At 43.1% G+C, this 14,402-nt stretch overlaps 1 protein-coding gene across 7 annotated transcripts in view; it reads right to left on the bottom strand.

The window, feature by feature from the left end:
* Vwa3b (von Willebrand factor A domain containing 3B) overlaps positions 1-14,402 on the bottom strand; it is a 256,834-nt gene that overhangs the window by 140,313 nt on the left and 102,119 nt on the right. For all 7 annotated transcript variants that reach the window (XM_058578290.1, XM_058578291.1, XM_046440342.2 and 4 more), the window contains one exon: positions 11,568-11,693. In XM_058578290.1, coding sequence (XP_058434273.1) covers positions 11,568-11,693 — 126 coding nt within the window. The remainder of the gene's footprint in view (positions 1-11,567; positions 11,694-14,402) is intronic.

Genomic DNA, 14,402 nt, shown 5'->3' with positions numbered 1-14,402 from the left:
CCTCTAAGCACTTCCTGCTCTTTTTACATTAAGTCTGATATTTTGATACTAAGTATTCTGAGTCAAATCTCAAGTTTCGGGTGGAAGTCTCTGGGCTGTCTCTGTTCCTGATTAAAGCGTGACTACACACTATGATTCAGCTAATTAGCTCTGGTGGGTCACAAAATGGCTGTGAAGGTTATTCCCAATGAGGAGCCCATGAAATATCTTGAGCTGCGGCATCGGTCCCAGAAGGATACAGCTTCCCTGGCTGTGGACAAATGCTTTAATATGTTGTGAAAAAAGCCACCTTCCTGTTTGAGAATCGTGCCTAGACCACACACACAGATGCAAACTTACACAGATGTCTCTGAGCAGCTCAGCACCTCAGGAGTAAGCCCTATCCTCCTCTCTTCCTTTATCAGTAAGCTGCATTAAGGTGGCATCAACATAAAATGACCCATACACGTGTACAATGTACAAACTGCTAAGGTTTAACATATGTATGGTTGGTTTATGTTTATCATCTTGTTATCTGTTTTCTATTGGCCCTATTTGCTTTTTTTTCTTTCTTTTCTTTTTCTTTTTCTTTTTTTTTTTGACAACCTTTGCATTGAATACTTTAAATTCCATTTATCTCATTTGTTGTATTTGTGGTCTTAGTGGTTGTTTGGGTTAACAGGGTATATCTTCAGCTGGGTGCGATGGTGCACACCTGTAATCCCAATGACTCAGGAGGCTGAGGCAGGAGAATCACTGGTTGAAGTCCAGCCTTAGCAATTTAGGGAGACTCTGTCTCAAAATTAAAAAGGGCTGGGGGTGTGGCTCAATGGTAACAGGCCCTGCATTCAATCCCCAGTACCAAAAAAATATATAGTGTACACTTTCAAATTATCCTGGTCTAACATCAGGAAATTTATCACTCCATGTATAATACATGCTAATGATGAATTCTTTCAGATTTTGTATGTCTGAAAATGTCATTATTCTGCCTTTATTTTGGAAAGGTATTTTTCAATGAATACAGAATTATGAGTGGAATGTTGAGGTTCTCTTCTTTGAAAGAGAAGGTGCCGCTCCCACCATCCCTTTGTTTGAATGAAAAATCTGTTGTCACCCTTTCTTTGCTCTTTGTATATAACATCTCCCCCCCCCCCCCCACTACACACCTCTGGTCACCTTTCAGGCTTTCTTTTAAGAAAATCAACCAATTTCATTATTGGTTTTAAGCAAATTAATTAAGATGCCCCTCATTTTCTCGTGTTCTGTATTCATGGAATTTCTTGGATCTCTGGGTTTGTAGTTTTGATCACGTTTGGAAATTTTTCAACACTTATTTCTTTTAAGTATTTTTCTGTTCCCCTCTCCTCCACCTCCTCTCCCCAGTAATCCCATGGACTGTGTTGTTGGGGACCGCAAATCAAGTCAAGATGGTGCCTGGCAGTTTGCCAGGAGGAGTGGTTTGTGGGGCAACACCACCCAGCCATTAAGATTGTGGGGATTCCTTATTGGCTGACTACTGTATCTATATGACGCTAATTGAGACAAGCTGTGTGTAATCAGTAAGGTATATATACCTCTGCTGTTCTGCAATAAAGCTGCTCCCGCTACCTAGGGTGCCCGCTACCTTGAGTTCCCGCTCAGTTCCCGCTGAGTTTCTCCGTAATAAAGCAGTTCCCGCTTCAACCTTCAAGTTGCTTGTCACCTCCAGGTTATTTGGCCCAGCCGGACTGTGGCACTGTATATTTAGGCTCATGAGTTGTCCCACGACTCCCCAAGGCTCTTTTATTTCTTTGTAGTTTTTACATTCTTTTTTCCCCATGTGTGTGTCATTTTTGATAGTTTCTATCACTGTCTTCAAGTTCACTAATCTCTTTTGCCTGCCACGTCTAATCTACCATTGATCCCATTTGGTATTTTGCATTTATTTCCTTCTTTGAAATTTTCATCTCTAACAGTTTAATATATATCACCTTTATATCTTCTTTGTCTTTTCTTAACTTTGGGACACATAATAATTTTGCATACCCTTCCAGTGAATTCTAATGTATGAGTTCTCCGTTTTTAAAATAATGTGGTTTGTTGTTGTTTTTGTACCAGGGATTGAACTCAGAGGCACTCAACCACCGAGCCACATCCCAGCCCTATTTTGTATTTTATTTAGAGACGGGACCTCACTGAGTTGCTAAGGGCCTCACTTTTGCTGAGGCTGGTTTTGAACTAGTGATTCTCCTGCCTCAGTCAAAAAAATTCATCTCCCACATTCATCATCCCCATGATGAAAGCCCTCAAAAGTCTTTCTTCCAGCTCCCTGCAATGTATGGCCCATGGCTGCCGACTATGATCTGGTACAACAGCACACCGGAACTTCTTGCAGCCAACTAACTGAAACTTTGTACCCACCAATGATCCGTCCCCACCCCTTTTCCCTGTCCAATCTTGATGACCTCAGCTTTTTAGATTTCTCATGAGGGAGAACATGTGATGCTTGTCTTTCTGTGCCTGGCTTCTTTCACTTAACATCGCCATCTCCAGTTCCATCCATGTGGCCACAAGGACAGGATCCCATTCTTTTTAAGGTTGAATAGTATTCCATTGGGTCTACGTAGCACATTTTCTTCATGCATTCATCCCTTGAAAGACACCTGGGTTGTTTCCATTGCATGGCTCTTGTGAATAGTGCTGCAATAAATATGGAGGTGTGAGTGTGCCTTTGACTGGCTTTTCATTTCTGGTGGCTACCTACCCAGTGGTGGGATTGTTGGATCATATCCTCACCCTATTCTTAATTTGGGGGGAACCTCCACCCTGGTTCCCACAATGAATGTGCTGATGTATCTCCCCACCAGCAGTGCCCAGGGTTTCCTTTACTCCATGTTCTCCCGGGCACTTTTTACCTTTCCCCTTTTGTAACAGTCGTTCTTGCTCAGGTGAGATGACAGCTCAGTGAGGTGTTGACTGGCATTTCCCTGGTGATTAGGGATGCTGAGCACTTTTTCACACACCTGTTTTCCATCTGTGTGTCGTCTTCTGAGAAATATGAATTAGATCTATTGCCCATTTTTTAACTGGGCTGTTTTATTTTATTTTGGCTGTTGAGATCTTAGATTTCCTTGGATACTCTGGCTATCAAGCCCTTGTCAGACGTACAGTTTTCAAACATGTCCCATTCAGTAGGCTGTCTCTGCCCCCGGTTGATTGTTTTCTTTCCTGTGCAGAAACTTTTTAATTTGTTCTAATCCCACTTGTCCATTTTTGCTTTGGTTTCCTGTCCTTTTGGAGAATTGTCCAAAATATCATTTGCCCATCCCAGTGTCCAGAAGCAACTCCCCTGGGTTTTCTTCTAGCAGTTTCACAGTTTCAGGTCTTATATTAAAGTGATAAATAGAGGGCTGGTTGGTTTCACTCCTCTGAAGCTGGATATCTCATTTTCCAGGCACCATTTATTTGAAAGAATGACCTTTCTCCAGGGTGTGTTATGAGCATCTTGGTGGAAAACCAGTTGGCTGGTGATGGTTTTGCTTCTGGGCTCTCTATTCTCTTCCATTCATCTATTTTATGCCAGTGGCCATGCTGTTCTGATTACAACAGCTTTGTAGCATGTTTTGAAGTCAGGTAGTGTAATGGCTCCTGCTTTGTTTGTTTTGCTCCAGATGGCTTTGGCTATTGCAGGCTTTCTTTCTGATTCCTTATAAATTGCTTTTTTTCTAGTTCTGTGAAGAATGTCATTGATGCATTAGAGGGATTGCGTTGAATCTGTAAATCGCTTTGGGTAGGATGGACATTTTAACAGTACTGATTCTTCCAATCCATGAACATAAGCTATCTTTCCATTTTTTGTATCCTCTTCAAATTCTTTCATCCATGTTTTATAACTTTCATTGTTAAGATCTTTCACCTCTTTCCTTAAATTTATTAAAAAATAAACTATTGTAAGTGGGATTGCCTTCTTGATTTCTATTTCAGATAGTTCACTATTGGCATATAGCAACTCTACTGATTTTTGTAGGTTGAATTTTGTATCCTGCAATTTTGCTGAATTCATCTATTAGTTCTAATGTTGTTATAGTGGAGGTTTTAAATTTTCTATATATATAAGATGATGTCACCTTCAAACAGTGACAATTTGACTTCTTTTCCAAATCGGATGCCTTTTCTCTCTCCCTGACCCCTTTCTTTCCTTTCTCTTGCTTGACTGTTCCGGTTGGGACTTCAAGGAACTATTTTGACTAAAAGTAGTGAAAGTGGTCAACCATATCTTGTCACAGATTTTAGAAAGTTTTCTACTTTTCCTTATTCAGTATAATGTTGATTACTGGCTTTTTAAATTTTTTTATTGTATTTATGATGCTGGGGATGGAACCCAGAGTCTCACTCATGCTAAGCAAGCATTTTGTCACTGACCTATAGCTCCAGCCCCCATGAATGGCCTTTATTATATTGAGTTATCTTCCTTTTATACCTAATATGCTCAGAGTTTTATCATGAAGGAGGTTGACTTTTATCAAATGCCTTTTCTACATCTGTTGAAATAACCAGATGACTGTCCTTCATTCTACTTGTGTGGTGCACCATGTTTATTGATTTGCTTATGTTGAAACATCCTTGCATCCCTGGGATGCATCCACTTGATCATGGCAAGGAATCTTTTTAATGTGCTATTCAATTTGGTTTGCTTGTATTTTGTTGGACATTTTTTTTGGCTTTTTAAAAAATTTTTTATTGTTGGCTGTTCAAAACATTACATAGTTCTTGATATATCATATTTCACACTTTGATTCAATTGGGTTATGAGCTCCCATTTTTACCCCATATACAGATTGCAGAATCACATCAGTTACACATCCATTGATTTACATATTGCCATACTAGTGTCTGTTGTGTTCTGCTGCCTTTCCTATCCTCTACTATCCCCCCTACCCTCCCCTCCCCTCCCCTCTTCTCTCTCTGCCCCCTCTACTGACATTCATTTGTCCCCCTTGTTTTATTTTTCCCTTTCCCCTCACTTCCTCTTGTATGTACTTTTGTATAACCCTGAGGGTCTCCTTCCATTTCCATGCAATTTCCCTTCTCTCTCCCTTTCCCTCCCACCTCTCATCCCTGTTAAATGTTAATCTTCTTCTCATGCTCTTCCTCCCAACTCTGTTCTTAGTTACTCTCCTTATATCAAAGAAGACATTTGGCATTTGTTTTTTAGGGATTGGCTAGCTTCACTTAGCATAATCTGCTCTAATGCCATCCATTTCCCTGTAAATTCTATGATTTTGTCATTTTTTAATGCAGAGTAATACTCCATTGTGTATAAATGCCACATTTTTTTTATCCATTCATCTATTGAAGGGCATCTAGGTTGGTTCCACAGTCTTGCTATTGTGAATTGTGCTGCTATGAACATCGATGTAGCAGTGTCCCTGTAGCATGCTCTTTTTAGGTCTTTAGGGAATAGACCGAGAAGGGGAATAGCTGGGTCAAATGGTGGCTCCATTCCCAGCTTTCCAAGAAATCTCCATACTGCTTTCCAAATTGGCTGCACCAATTTGCAGTCCACCAGCAATGTACAAGTGTACCCTTTTCCCCACATCCTCGCCAGCACTTGTTGTTGTTTGACTTCATAATGGCTGCCAATCTAACTGGAGTGAGATGGTATCTTAGGGTGGTTTTGATTTGCATTTCTCGGACTGCTAGAGATGGTGAGCATTTTTTCATGTACTTGTTGATTGATTGTATGTCCTCCTCTGAGAAGTGTCTGTTCAGGTCCTTGGCCCATTTGTTGATTGGGTTGTTTGTTCTCTTATTGTCTAATTTTTTGAGTTCTTTGTATACTCTGGATATTAGGGCTCTATCTGAAGTGTGAGGAGTAAAGATTTGTTCCCAGGATGTAGGCTCTCTATTTACCTCTCTTATCGTTTCTTTTGCTGAGAAAAAACTTTTTAGTTTGAGTAAGTCCCATTTGTTGATTCTAGTTATTAACTTTTGTGCTATGGGTGTCCTATTGAGGAATTTGGAGCCCGACCCCACAGTATGTAGATCGTAGCCAACTTTTTCTTCTATCAGACGGCGTGTCTCTGATTTGATATCAAGCTCCTTGATCCATTTTGAATTAACTTTTGTGCATGGCAAGAGAAAGGGATTCAGTTTCATTTTGTTGCATATGGATTTCCAGGTTTCCCAGCACCATTTGTTGAAGACGCTATCCTTCCTCCATTGCATGCTTTTAGCCCCTTTATCAAATATAAGGTAGTTGTAGTTTTGTGGATTGGTTTCTGTGTCCTCTATTCTGTACCATTGGTCCACCCGCCTGTTTTGGTACCAGTACCATGCTGTTTTTGTTACTATTGCTCTGTAGTATAGTTTGAAGTCTGGTATCGCTATACCGCCTGATTCACACTTCCTGCTTAGCATTGTTTTTGCTATTCTGGGTCGTTTATTTTTCCATATGAATTTCATGATTGCTTTTTTGCATCCATGTATATCAAGGTCATTGGCCTTTTCTTTTGGCCTCACAGATGGTATTTGGGAAAGCTCCTTCCTCTTCTTCTTTCTGAATAACTTAAGGAGAATTGATGTCAGTTCTTTCAATGTTTGGTAGAATCTGGCAATGAAGCTGTCTGATTTTCTTTGAGGGCAAACTTTTCATTATGGATTCAATCTTTTGCTTGCTTTCGTCTTTTCAGGTTTCTATTTCTTCATGACTCTGTCTTGGTAATGTTGCATGTCTAGGAATTTGTCCATTTCTTCTAGGTTATCAAATTTGTTGGTATATTCTTGCTCATAATAATCTCTCATGATCTTTTGTACCTCTGTGGTATCAGTGATAATGTCTCCCTATCATCTCTGCTTTATTTGAGTCTTTTCTCTCCTTTTCTTCATTTATAGAGCTTGTCCATTTTCAAAGAACCAGCACCACTGCATTGTTCTTTTGTATTTTTTTGTCTCCATTTCATTTATTGCTGCTCTAACCCTTTATTTTTTCTTTCCTTCTGCTAATTTTGAGTTTGATTTGTTCTTGTTTTTCTAGTTCCTGGAGATTCAGGATTAGGAGTTTATTTTAGTCTCCTTTTTTCCATGAAGGCATGGATTGATATAAACTTCCCTCTTACGTTTTGTATCACATAGGATTGGGTATGTTGGATCTCCTTTTTCATTTATTTCAAGAAATTTTTAAACCTCCTCCTTGATTTTTTTCCTTGGTTCCCTGATTGTTCAAAAATAAGTTGTTTAATTTCCATGGACTTGTGGAGTTTTTAAAGTTTCTTTTGTTACTGATTTTTAGTGTTACTGCATTGTGATCAGAAAACACACTTGATATGATTTCAACTTTTTAAAATTTATTGAGACTTGTTCTGCAGTCTAGAACATGGTCTGTCCTGGAGAACATTCCATGTGCTGATGAGAAATGCATCTTTCACAGCTGTTGGACAGAATGTTGTGTAGACATCAGTTCGTTCCATCTGGTTTAGGGTTCAAGTTAACTCTGCTGTTGCTTTTTTGATTATCAGCTCAGATGTCCTGTTCACTGCTGAAAGTGGAGCATCAACATCCTAAATTATTATTATACTGGAGTCAGCATCTTCCTTTAGAGCTGTCGATATTCACCTTAGGTATTGGGTGCATATATATGTAGAACTGCTATTTCCTCTTACAAAATTGATACTTTCAGCATTATTATTAGATGACTTTATCTTTTTATTGCTTTTGATTTTATTTGATGTGAGTAGGCTACTCCTTCTTTCTTTTGAATTCCATTTGCACGGAATATTTCATTCCATCCCCCTTTGCTTTCAATCTATGTGTATCCTTGGGAGCAAAGTTGAGTTTCTTGTAAGTAAAATATAGTTGGATCTTTCTTTATAATCCATTCAGAATCTCTATATCTTTAAATTGGAGAGTTTCTTTCATTTAAATTTAAGGTCATATTGTAGGGAAAGTCTCACTATAGCTATTATAAAACTTGTTTTCTAGTTTTTTTTTTTTTAATACTTTCTTTCTTCCTCCCTCTTCTTTGTGGTTAAGTGATTTGCTCCGGTAGTGTGTTTTGATTCCTTATTTATTTATTTTTTATTTTTCTATTATAGATTTTATTTTGTGGTTATCATCAAATGTGCAAAAAACACTTTTGATTCTAACAATCTATTTGAAATGATAGCAACTTCACATGATTGTAAAGATAGGAATAGAAACAAACAAAAGAACAAAGGAAAATATATGGTATGGTGTGGACGAGCTTCTGCCAAAGGCCCACGTAGTAAAGGTTTGGTTCCTGGCCCAAGGCACTGCTGGGAGGTGGTGGGACCTTCACAAGGTTGGCCTATTTGGAAGTCTTCTGACCCTGTAGGGGTGGGGGTCCTTGATAGGGAAACTGGGACCCTGTCCCCTGATTTCTCTCTCTACTTTACAGCTGCCATGAACAGAGCAGCCTCCTCAGTCGAGGCTCCTAACATGATGTGCTTCCTTACCACAGACCCCAAACCAGCAGGGCCAACCCCATAAGCTGGTACCTCCAAAACTCTGAGTCAGAATAAACTTCTCCCCCTTTTGAGTATCTCAGGTACTGGTTACAGCAGTGCAAAGGTAACTAACACAATATACAAGAAAACGCTACACTGGCATCCATTTCTCCCCACATTCTGAGTTTTTGATGATGTTCCATTTCACATTTTGAAGTGGTACCAGCCCACTCCCAGCAAGAGGCCCAGAGACAAAACCCTGTGCTAGCTTGCATGTTCTGTTCCCCAGTTGTGTGGGGTCCTGCTCCCTTCTCTGCTGCCCAAGTTTGGAGGAGGTCTGGTGGAGACAGTCAGCCACCTGGCTGAACCCCCTTCCCAGTTCCAGTGGTCAGTCGCAGATCCTGGCTTGGGGGTAAGGGGCATGGGGCTCCGCCCAGCACTGGATTTTACCATGGTGGGTCTGGCACGGGGTTTCCGGTCTCAAGCCTGAGTCACTTCTCTTCCCTCCCCAAAGTGGGAGGCGTCTCTTTACATTGGACTATTTGGAGTTGGGAGTGGGGGATGCAGCAACTCTTTCCTCCCCGCCTTCTTCAACACATCTTCTTGTTTTGTTGTACCAAACTCAGGCCCTCTGGGCTCGTACCTGATTTCTTTCATTCCTATGTAGGTTGTTTGGTGCATGAACATCTGCTCTGCGTGGTGTGTCTGTCAGGAGAGATCACTGGAGGGTCTGATTCAGATGCCACCTGTCTCACCTCTCAATTTCAATTGGTTGATTTTTTTCCTTATTAAAGGCCACATTTTTCTGCTTTTTTTTAATGCCTGGTAACCTTGGCTTGAATGCCAATTGTGAACTTTGCCTTGCTGGGTCCCAGATGGTCCTGTACTCCTATCAATCTTGAACTCTGTTGTGAGCTGCAGTTATGTCACCTCGAAACAATTTCTTCTTTACACTTTGCTTGGATGCTTTCTTAGGAGTGTCCAGCATGCTACTCAGTTGAAGTTTAATCATTCCCCATCACTGAGGCAAGACTCTCCAGCATGGTCTACCCATGGCCCCATACCTTATGCCAAGTTTTCAGGCTGATGACAACCAACACTATTAATGAGTCTGGATGAGCTCTAAGCCTTTTTCTTTCTATTTCTTTCCTAAAGCTCTTGACCCAGGATCAGAGCCGGGTCATGGACTAATTGAGACATTGCATCAGTGACACTGAGCTGTGGGCGGGAACAGAAGGGGGCCAGACTCCCTACCTGCAGCCACCAGGGCCAAACTGAGGTCACAAAAGCTTGATGACTGTCCAACAGAGGACCTGTCCTGATGAGATCTTCCTATTAAAATTAAAACAGTGCCTTCAAAGAAGTTCATGAAAACATCTGCTTGGAGCTATTCTGGACTTTGGTTTTGGGGGGTGTGTATTTTAGATTGAAACAAAAGGACAATTGTAGGTCACTGTCCAATTCAGAGCTCCAGAGCTCTTCTGTATCCCTGAGAAGTAGCAGCTAAACCCTCTGTTAACCCTTAGGCCTGACTACACTGAAATTAAATACTCCCTCCAACAGTCTGCTTGGGCTTCCATAAATAAAATGTCGCGGGCTGGGTGGCTTAGGCAATGAGAATTTGTCTTCTCACAGTTTGGGGAGCTGAAAGTTCATGATGAAAGTGTCGTTAGCTGGCTTTCTGCTGAATCCGTTCTTCCTGGCTGACTTTCCAGCCATGTCCCAGCATACCCCTTAATCTGTGTGCCTGTGGAGGGAGACAGCTCTCTGGTGGCTGTCCCTCTTCTTATGAAAATGCCAATGCTATCGGATTAGGGCCTCACCCTTGTGATCACCTTGAGCCTTCACTGACTCCCAAAGGCCCGATCTCCAAAATAGTCAGTTGGATCTGGGGCGTCAACATAAATGGGACGGGGCACGATTCAGTCCATAAAGCTCCCCATACAAGCACCTCAGCAGCAGAATTGCCATCGTCGCTGCCTGGCAGAGATGTTCACATGAGTCTGCTTCATTTTCTGTAGTCCAAATGACAGGGGACTCACTGTCTGGGTTCTTGGGTGCAGTGACCCTACAAGTGGGTCATTTGCTCCTCTAAACAAGCCTGCCCAGTTTCCTCCTTTGGAATCCTCACAGGGGTGGTCCTGGCAAAGCAATCGCACTGCAAATTGGTGCAGTGGCACATGCCCAGAGGCTCAGGAGGCTAAGGCCGGAGGATCGCTAGTTGGAAGCCAGCCTCCTCAATGGCAAGGTGTTAAGCAACTCAGTGAGACCCTGTCTCTAAATAAAATACAAAAAAAGAACTGGGGATGTGGCTCAGTGGTTCAGCACCCCTGGGTTCACTCCCCAGTATCAAAAAAAAAAAAAGTCCAGCTATGCAAATATGAGCACAGAAGTCCAGAGGTTGAGGCCTCATTGAAAAGAGGATGCAGAAGAGCCCAACTCAAGCTTGGCCTAGGGGAGACTCTGCCAAGAGGCATGTGCTCTTGGAGGTACCTTGAGGATGGAGGAGAACTCGATGATGGCTTCACTGCTTGCTAAGTTGCTGAGGCTGGCTTTGAATTCGCAATCGTCCTGCCTCAGCCTCCTGAGTCACTGGGATGACAGGCAGATGCCACCGCAGGTTTCCCCAGCTGGAGTCTGACCAGAATCCCCCACCCTTGATCTCTCACAGCCTCCTCCTGCCCATCCCTGGGGGATGTCGGATCACCAAGGCTTGCCTTCAGCAAGAATCCTGTTAGAGCAGTTGAGCCATGATCCTCCTTACCGCTGAGGCTTCCCCTGAGTCATTTTCCATCCAGTGAACACCCCCCACCCTGCTCTGTGGCTGTGAACCCTGACTTGTCCACACTGCAGGTCGAGCCCAGTTCTACTCTGAGGCCTGTGGCAGTACACACCTTGCATCAGTTCCAGGAACATCTGTTGTTACGGCTTTAACTGCTGTGCAGCTCTGGTTCTTTTTTAAATGCACGCACACACGCACACACACACACACACACACACACACACTGCACACGCTGTCTTTCCAGCAGCTTCTCAAAGCTGAGCAAGGGACTTTCCTCATTAGGAGCATGGAAACAACCCCCAACCCCAACTGTTAACATTTACAACTCCATCACACTAGGTGACATAAATGGCACCCACCGCAGTCTATCTGGGCCGTGCTGGACTTGGGGAGATCGACCAGCAGCCTCTGGACCTGGGCCAGGGTTCTGAAGGCCTCCTCCATCTCCTTCCAAATGAGAAACACGTCTTCTCTGACTCCAGCCCCTAGAAAGGGAAACACAGCGTGAGCGGCCACCTGAGACAGGCTTGGGAGCTCTCCTGTGGTCCTAGCAGGCCTGGCATGGTCCAATCAAGTTTCTAGAACATTCCTGAACATCCAATTCCATGTTGCCACTAAGCTGTCTCTGAGAATCAAAACTGAAATCCCCAAGGAAATGCTGTCACCTTCAGAAGGCACGGACACAGACTTTAGGATGCAATAAATTGTTGTAAGCTGAGTATTTGTAGCAGCCAAATAGTTTAAGATACATTATGGAAAGCATAAAAACAGTCCACAGCACCTCACAAGCCAGGTGTGGTGATGCACGCCCATAATCCCAAAAATGTAGAGGCTGAGACCAGAGGATTGCAAGTTTGAGGCCAGACCCAGCAACTTAGCAAGACCCTAAGAAACTTGGTTGAAGCCCTGTTTCAAAATAGAAAAGAAAAAGGGGGATGTAGTTCAGGGGTAAGGCATTCCTGGGTTCAATCCCCAGCACTGAAAAAACAAAGCCAAGCACCTCATAAAGCCAGGGTCACCCTTGTGAGGGAGGGAGATTCAGGAAGAAGGACGCAGTGGTCTCTGATGCTTTCCAAACCTGACTGAGATTTTCTGCTTCTTTGAAACCAGCTTCACTAGTTTTCCCTCTACTCTAACATCATGGTGAGCCTTTGACCTCCTTTTTTGGACTTCTGCTGTCTGACTAACGGGTTAGTTTTCACTATGACACTTGTTTTTTAATGAAGTAGCTTAATCTAGAATTTGTATCTCTCAGTGAGTCAATCCCAGTTCATTGCACATGGGGCTGGGATGAGGTTCTTCCTTTCTCAAGGTCCAGACTAACAGATCAGTGGTTCCCAGAGATTGAGAGAGTACAGAGGCTGGGGACAGATGGGTGTGACAACAAAAGTGCAACATAAAAGCCGGGTGTGGTGGCTCATGCCTATAATTCCAGCAACTTGGAAGGCTGAGGCAGGAGGATTGCCAAGTTTGAGGCCAGCCTCAGCAACTTAGTGAGACCCTAGGCAATTCAGCAAGACCCTGTCTCAAAATAAGAAATAAAAAGGGTTGGGGATGTGACTCAGTGGTTAACACCCCTAGAATCAATATTCAGTATCAAAAAATTAAAATTAAAGTGCACCACGAGGGATCTGAATTGCATCAAAGTCAAGACACTGGTCTGATGATGGTCTCAACTTTTGCAAGATGTTATTAAGGGTGAGCAGGGACAAGGATACTTGGGTATCTCTATCATTTCTCTCTCTCTCTCTCTCTTTTACTTTTTATAATTGAATATGAATGTACAAGTATCTCAAAATTAAAATTAAAAAAAGATTTAAATCCATGGTCTTTCTACCATGCTGCTGCACCATCCCAGCTCATCCTCCCCATCCTCAGAGTTTCCTTGGGATTCAAGGTGGCCTCAGGATGCCAAGCACAGGTCCATGTTGGGGTCCAGAGGCAGAAGGGCCCACAACCACACCCCTGATGGAGTCAGGTCTCTTGGGCGCCTTCCCCTGGGCCCAGCAAGAGCTTCACTGCATCAGTACCAGCGCCTCTCCCGGGGCCCCTCTGGTAAGGGACCCCCGGGGGGGGGGAGCTTCGTGGTGGACCCACCGCAGCCCCCGACAAAACTGGGCAAACCTAAGGATGGGGGCGGATCTGGGTGGGTGCCCTGCCGCCTCCCCTGAGGCCTGTTGGGCTGCATCAGCGGCCTGGGCCTCAGCGACTAGAGCAGACGGCACCCGCACAGCCACGTTGTGGGCCAAACAGCGCGGCCCCCTCACTGCCGGCTGTGCCCTTGCCCCTGTGAGAGGGCGGAAGGAGTCCTTCACGTCCCACTGTCAGTCAAAACCCGTGTAGAGTTTCTTTCTTTCTTTCTTTTTTCTTTTTTTAGCATTTTTACTGGCTCTTTTCAGTTTACATGACCATGGAATTTACTACGACATAATTAAAGTCATGAAACATAATTTGCTCTAATTCAGTCCCCAGAACTTCCCCTTCCCCTCATTTCCTCCCATCTCTACCGGCTTCCCTTCACGGGTCTTTCTGGTATTTATAATTTTTTTAAAATGAGTGTCTTGTGGATGTACAAGATGGTGAGATTCACTGCGGTGTGTTCATCTATGCACATAGGAAAGTTATGTCAGGGTCATTCCTCTGACTTTCCCTATTCCATCTCCCCTCCCTTCCCTTCATTCCTGTTTGTCTACTCCTTGGATCTGTCTTCTAGTCTTTATTATCCTCCTCTGTATTTTGCATTAGCTTCCACGTATCAGAGAGAACATTCGGCCTTTGGTTTTGGGGGACTGACTTATTTAACTTAGCATGATATACCCTCCAGTTCCACCTATTTACCAGTAAATGCCATTATTCCATTTTTCTTTGTGACTGAGTAATATTCCGTTGTGTATAGATAGCACATTCTCTTTATCCATTCGTCTGTTGAAGGGCACCTAGGTTGGTTCCATAGCTTAGCTGTTGTGAATTGAGCTGCTATAAACATTGATGTGGCTGCATTACTACTGAATGCTGACTTTAAGTCTTTGGGGTACATGCTAAGGAGTGGGATAACTGGGTCAAATGGTGGCTCCATTCCAAGTTTCCTGAGGAATCTCCACACTGCTTTCCATAGTGGCACCAGCAGTGTATGAGTGTGCCTTTTCCCCACATCCTCACCGAAATTTATTGTTACTTGTATTCTTGATAATATT

The sequence above is a fragment of the Marmota monax genome, unplaced genomic scaffold, assembly GCF_021218885.2.
Source record: "Marmota monax isolate L192 unplaced genomic scaffold, Marmota_monax_Labrador192_F-V1.1 WCK01_AAM20220418_F8-fsc00210, whole genome shotgun sequence".
In the NCBI taxonomy this organism is placed as follows: Eukaryota; Metazoa; Chordata; class Mammalia; order Rodentia; family Sciuridae; genus Marmota; species Marmota monax.
Note: the sequence above shows the minus strand (reverse complement) of the source record. Positions and strands in the feature narration are given on the sequence as shown.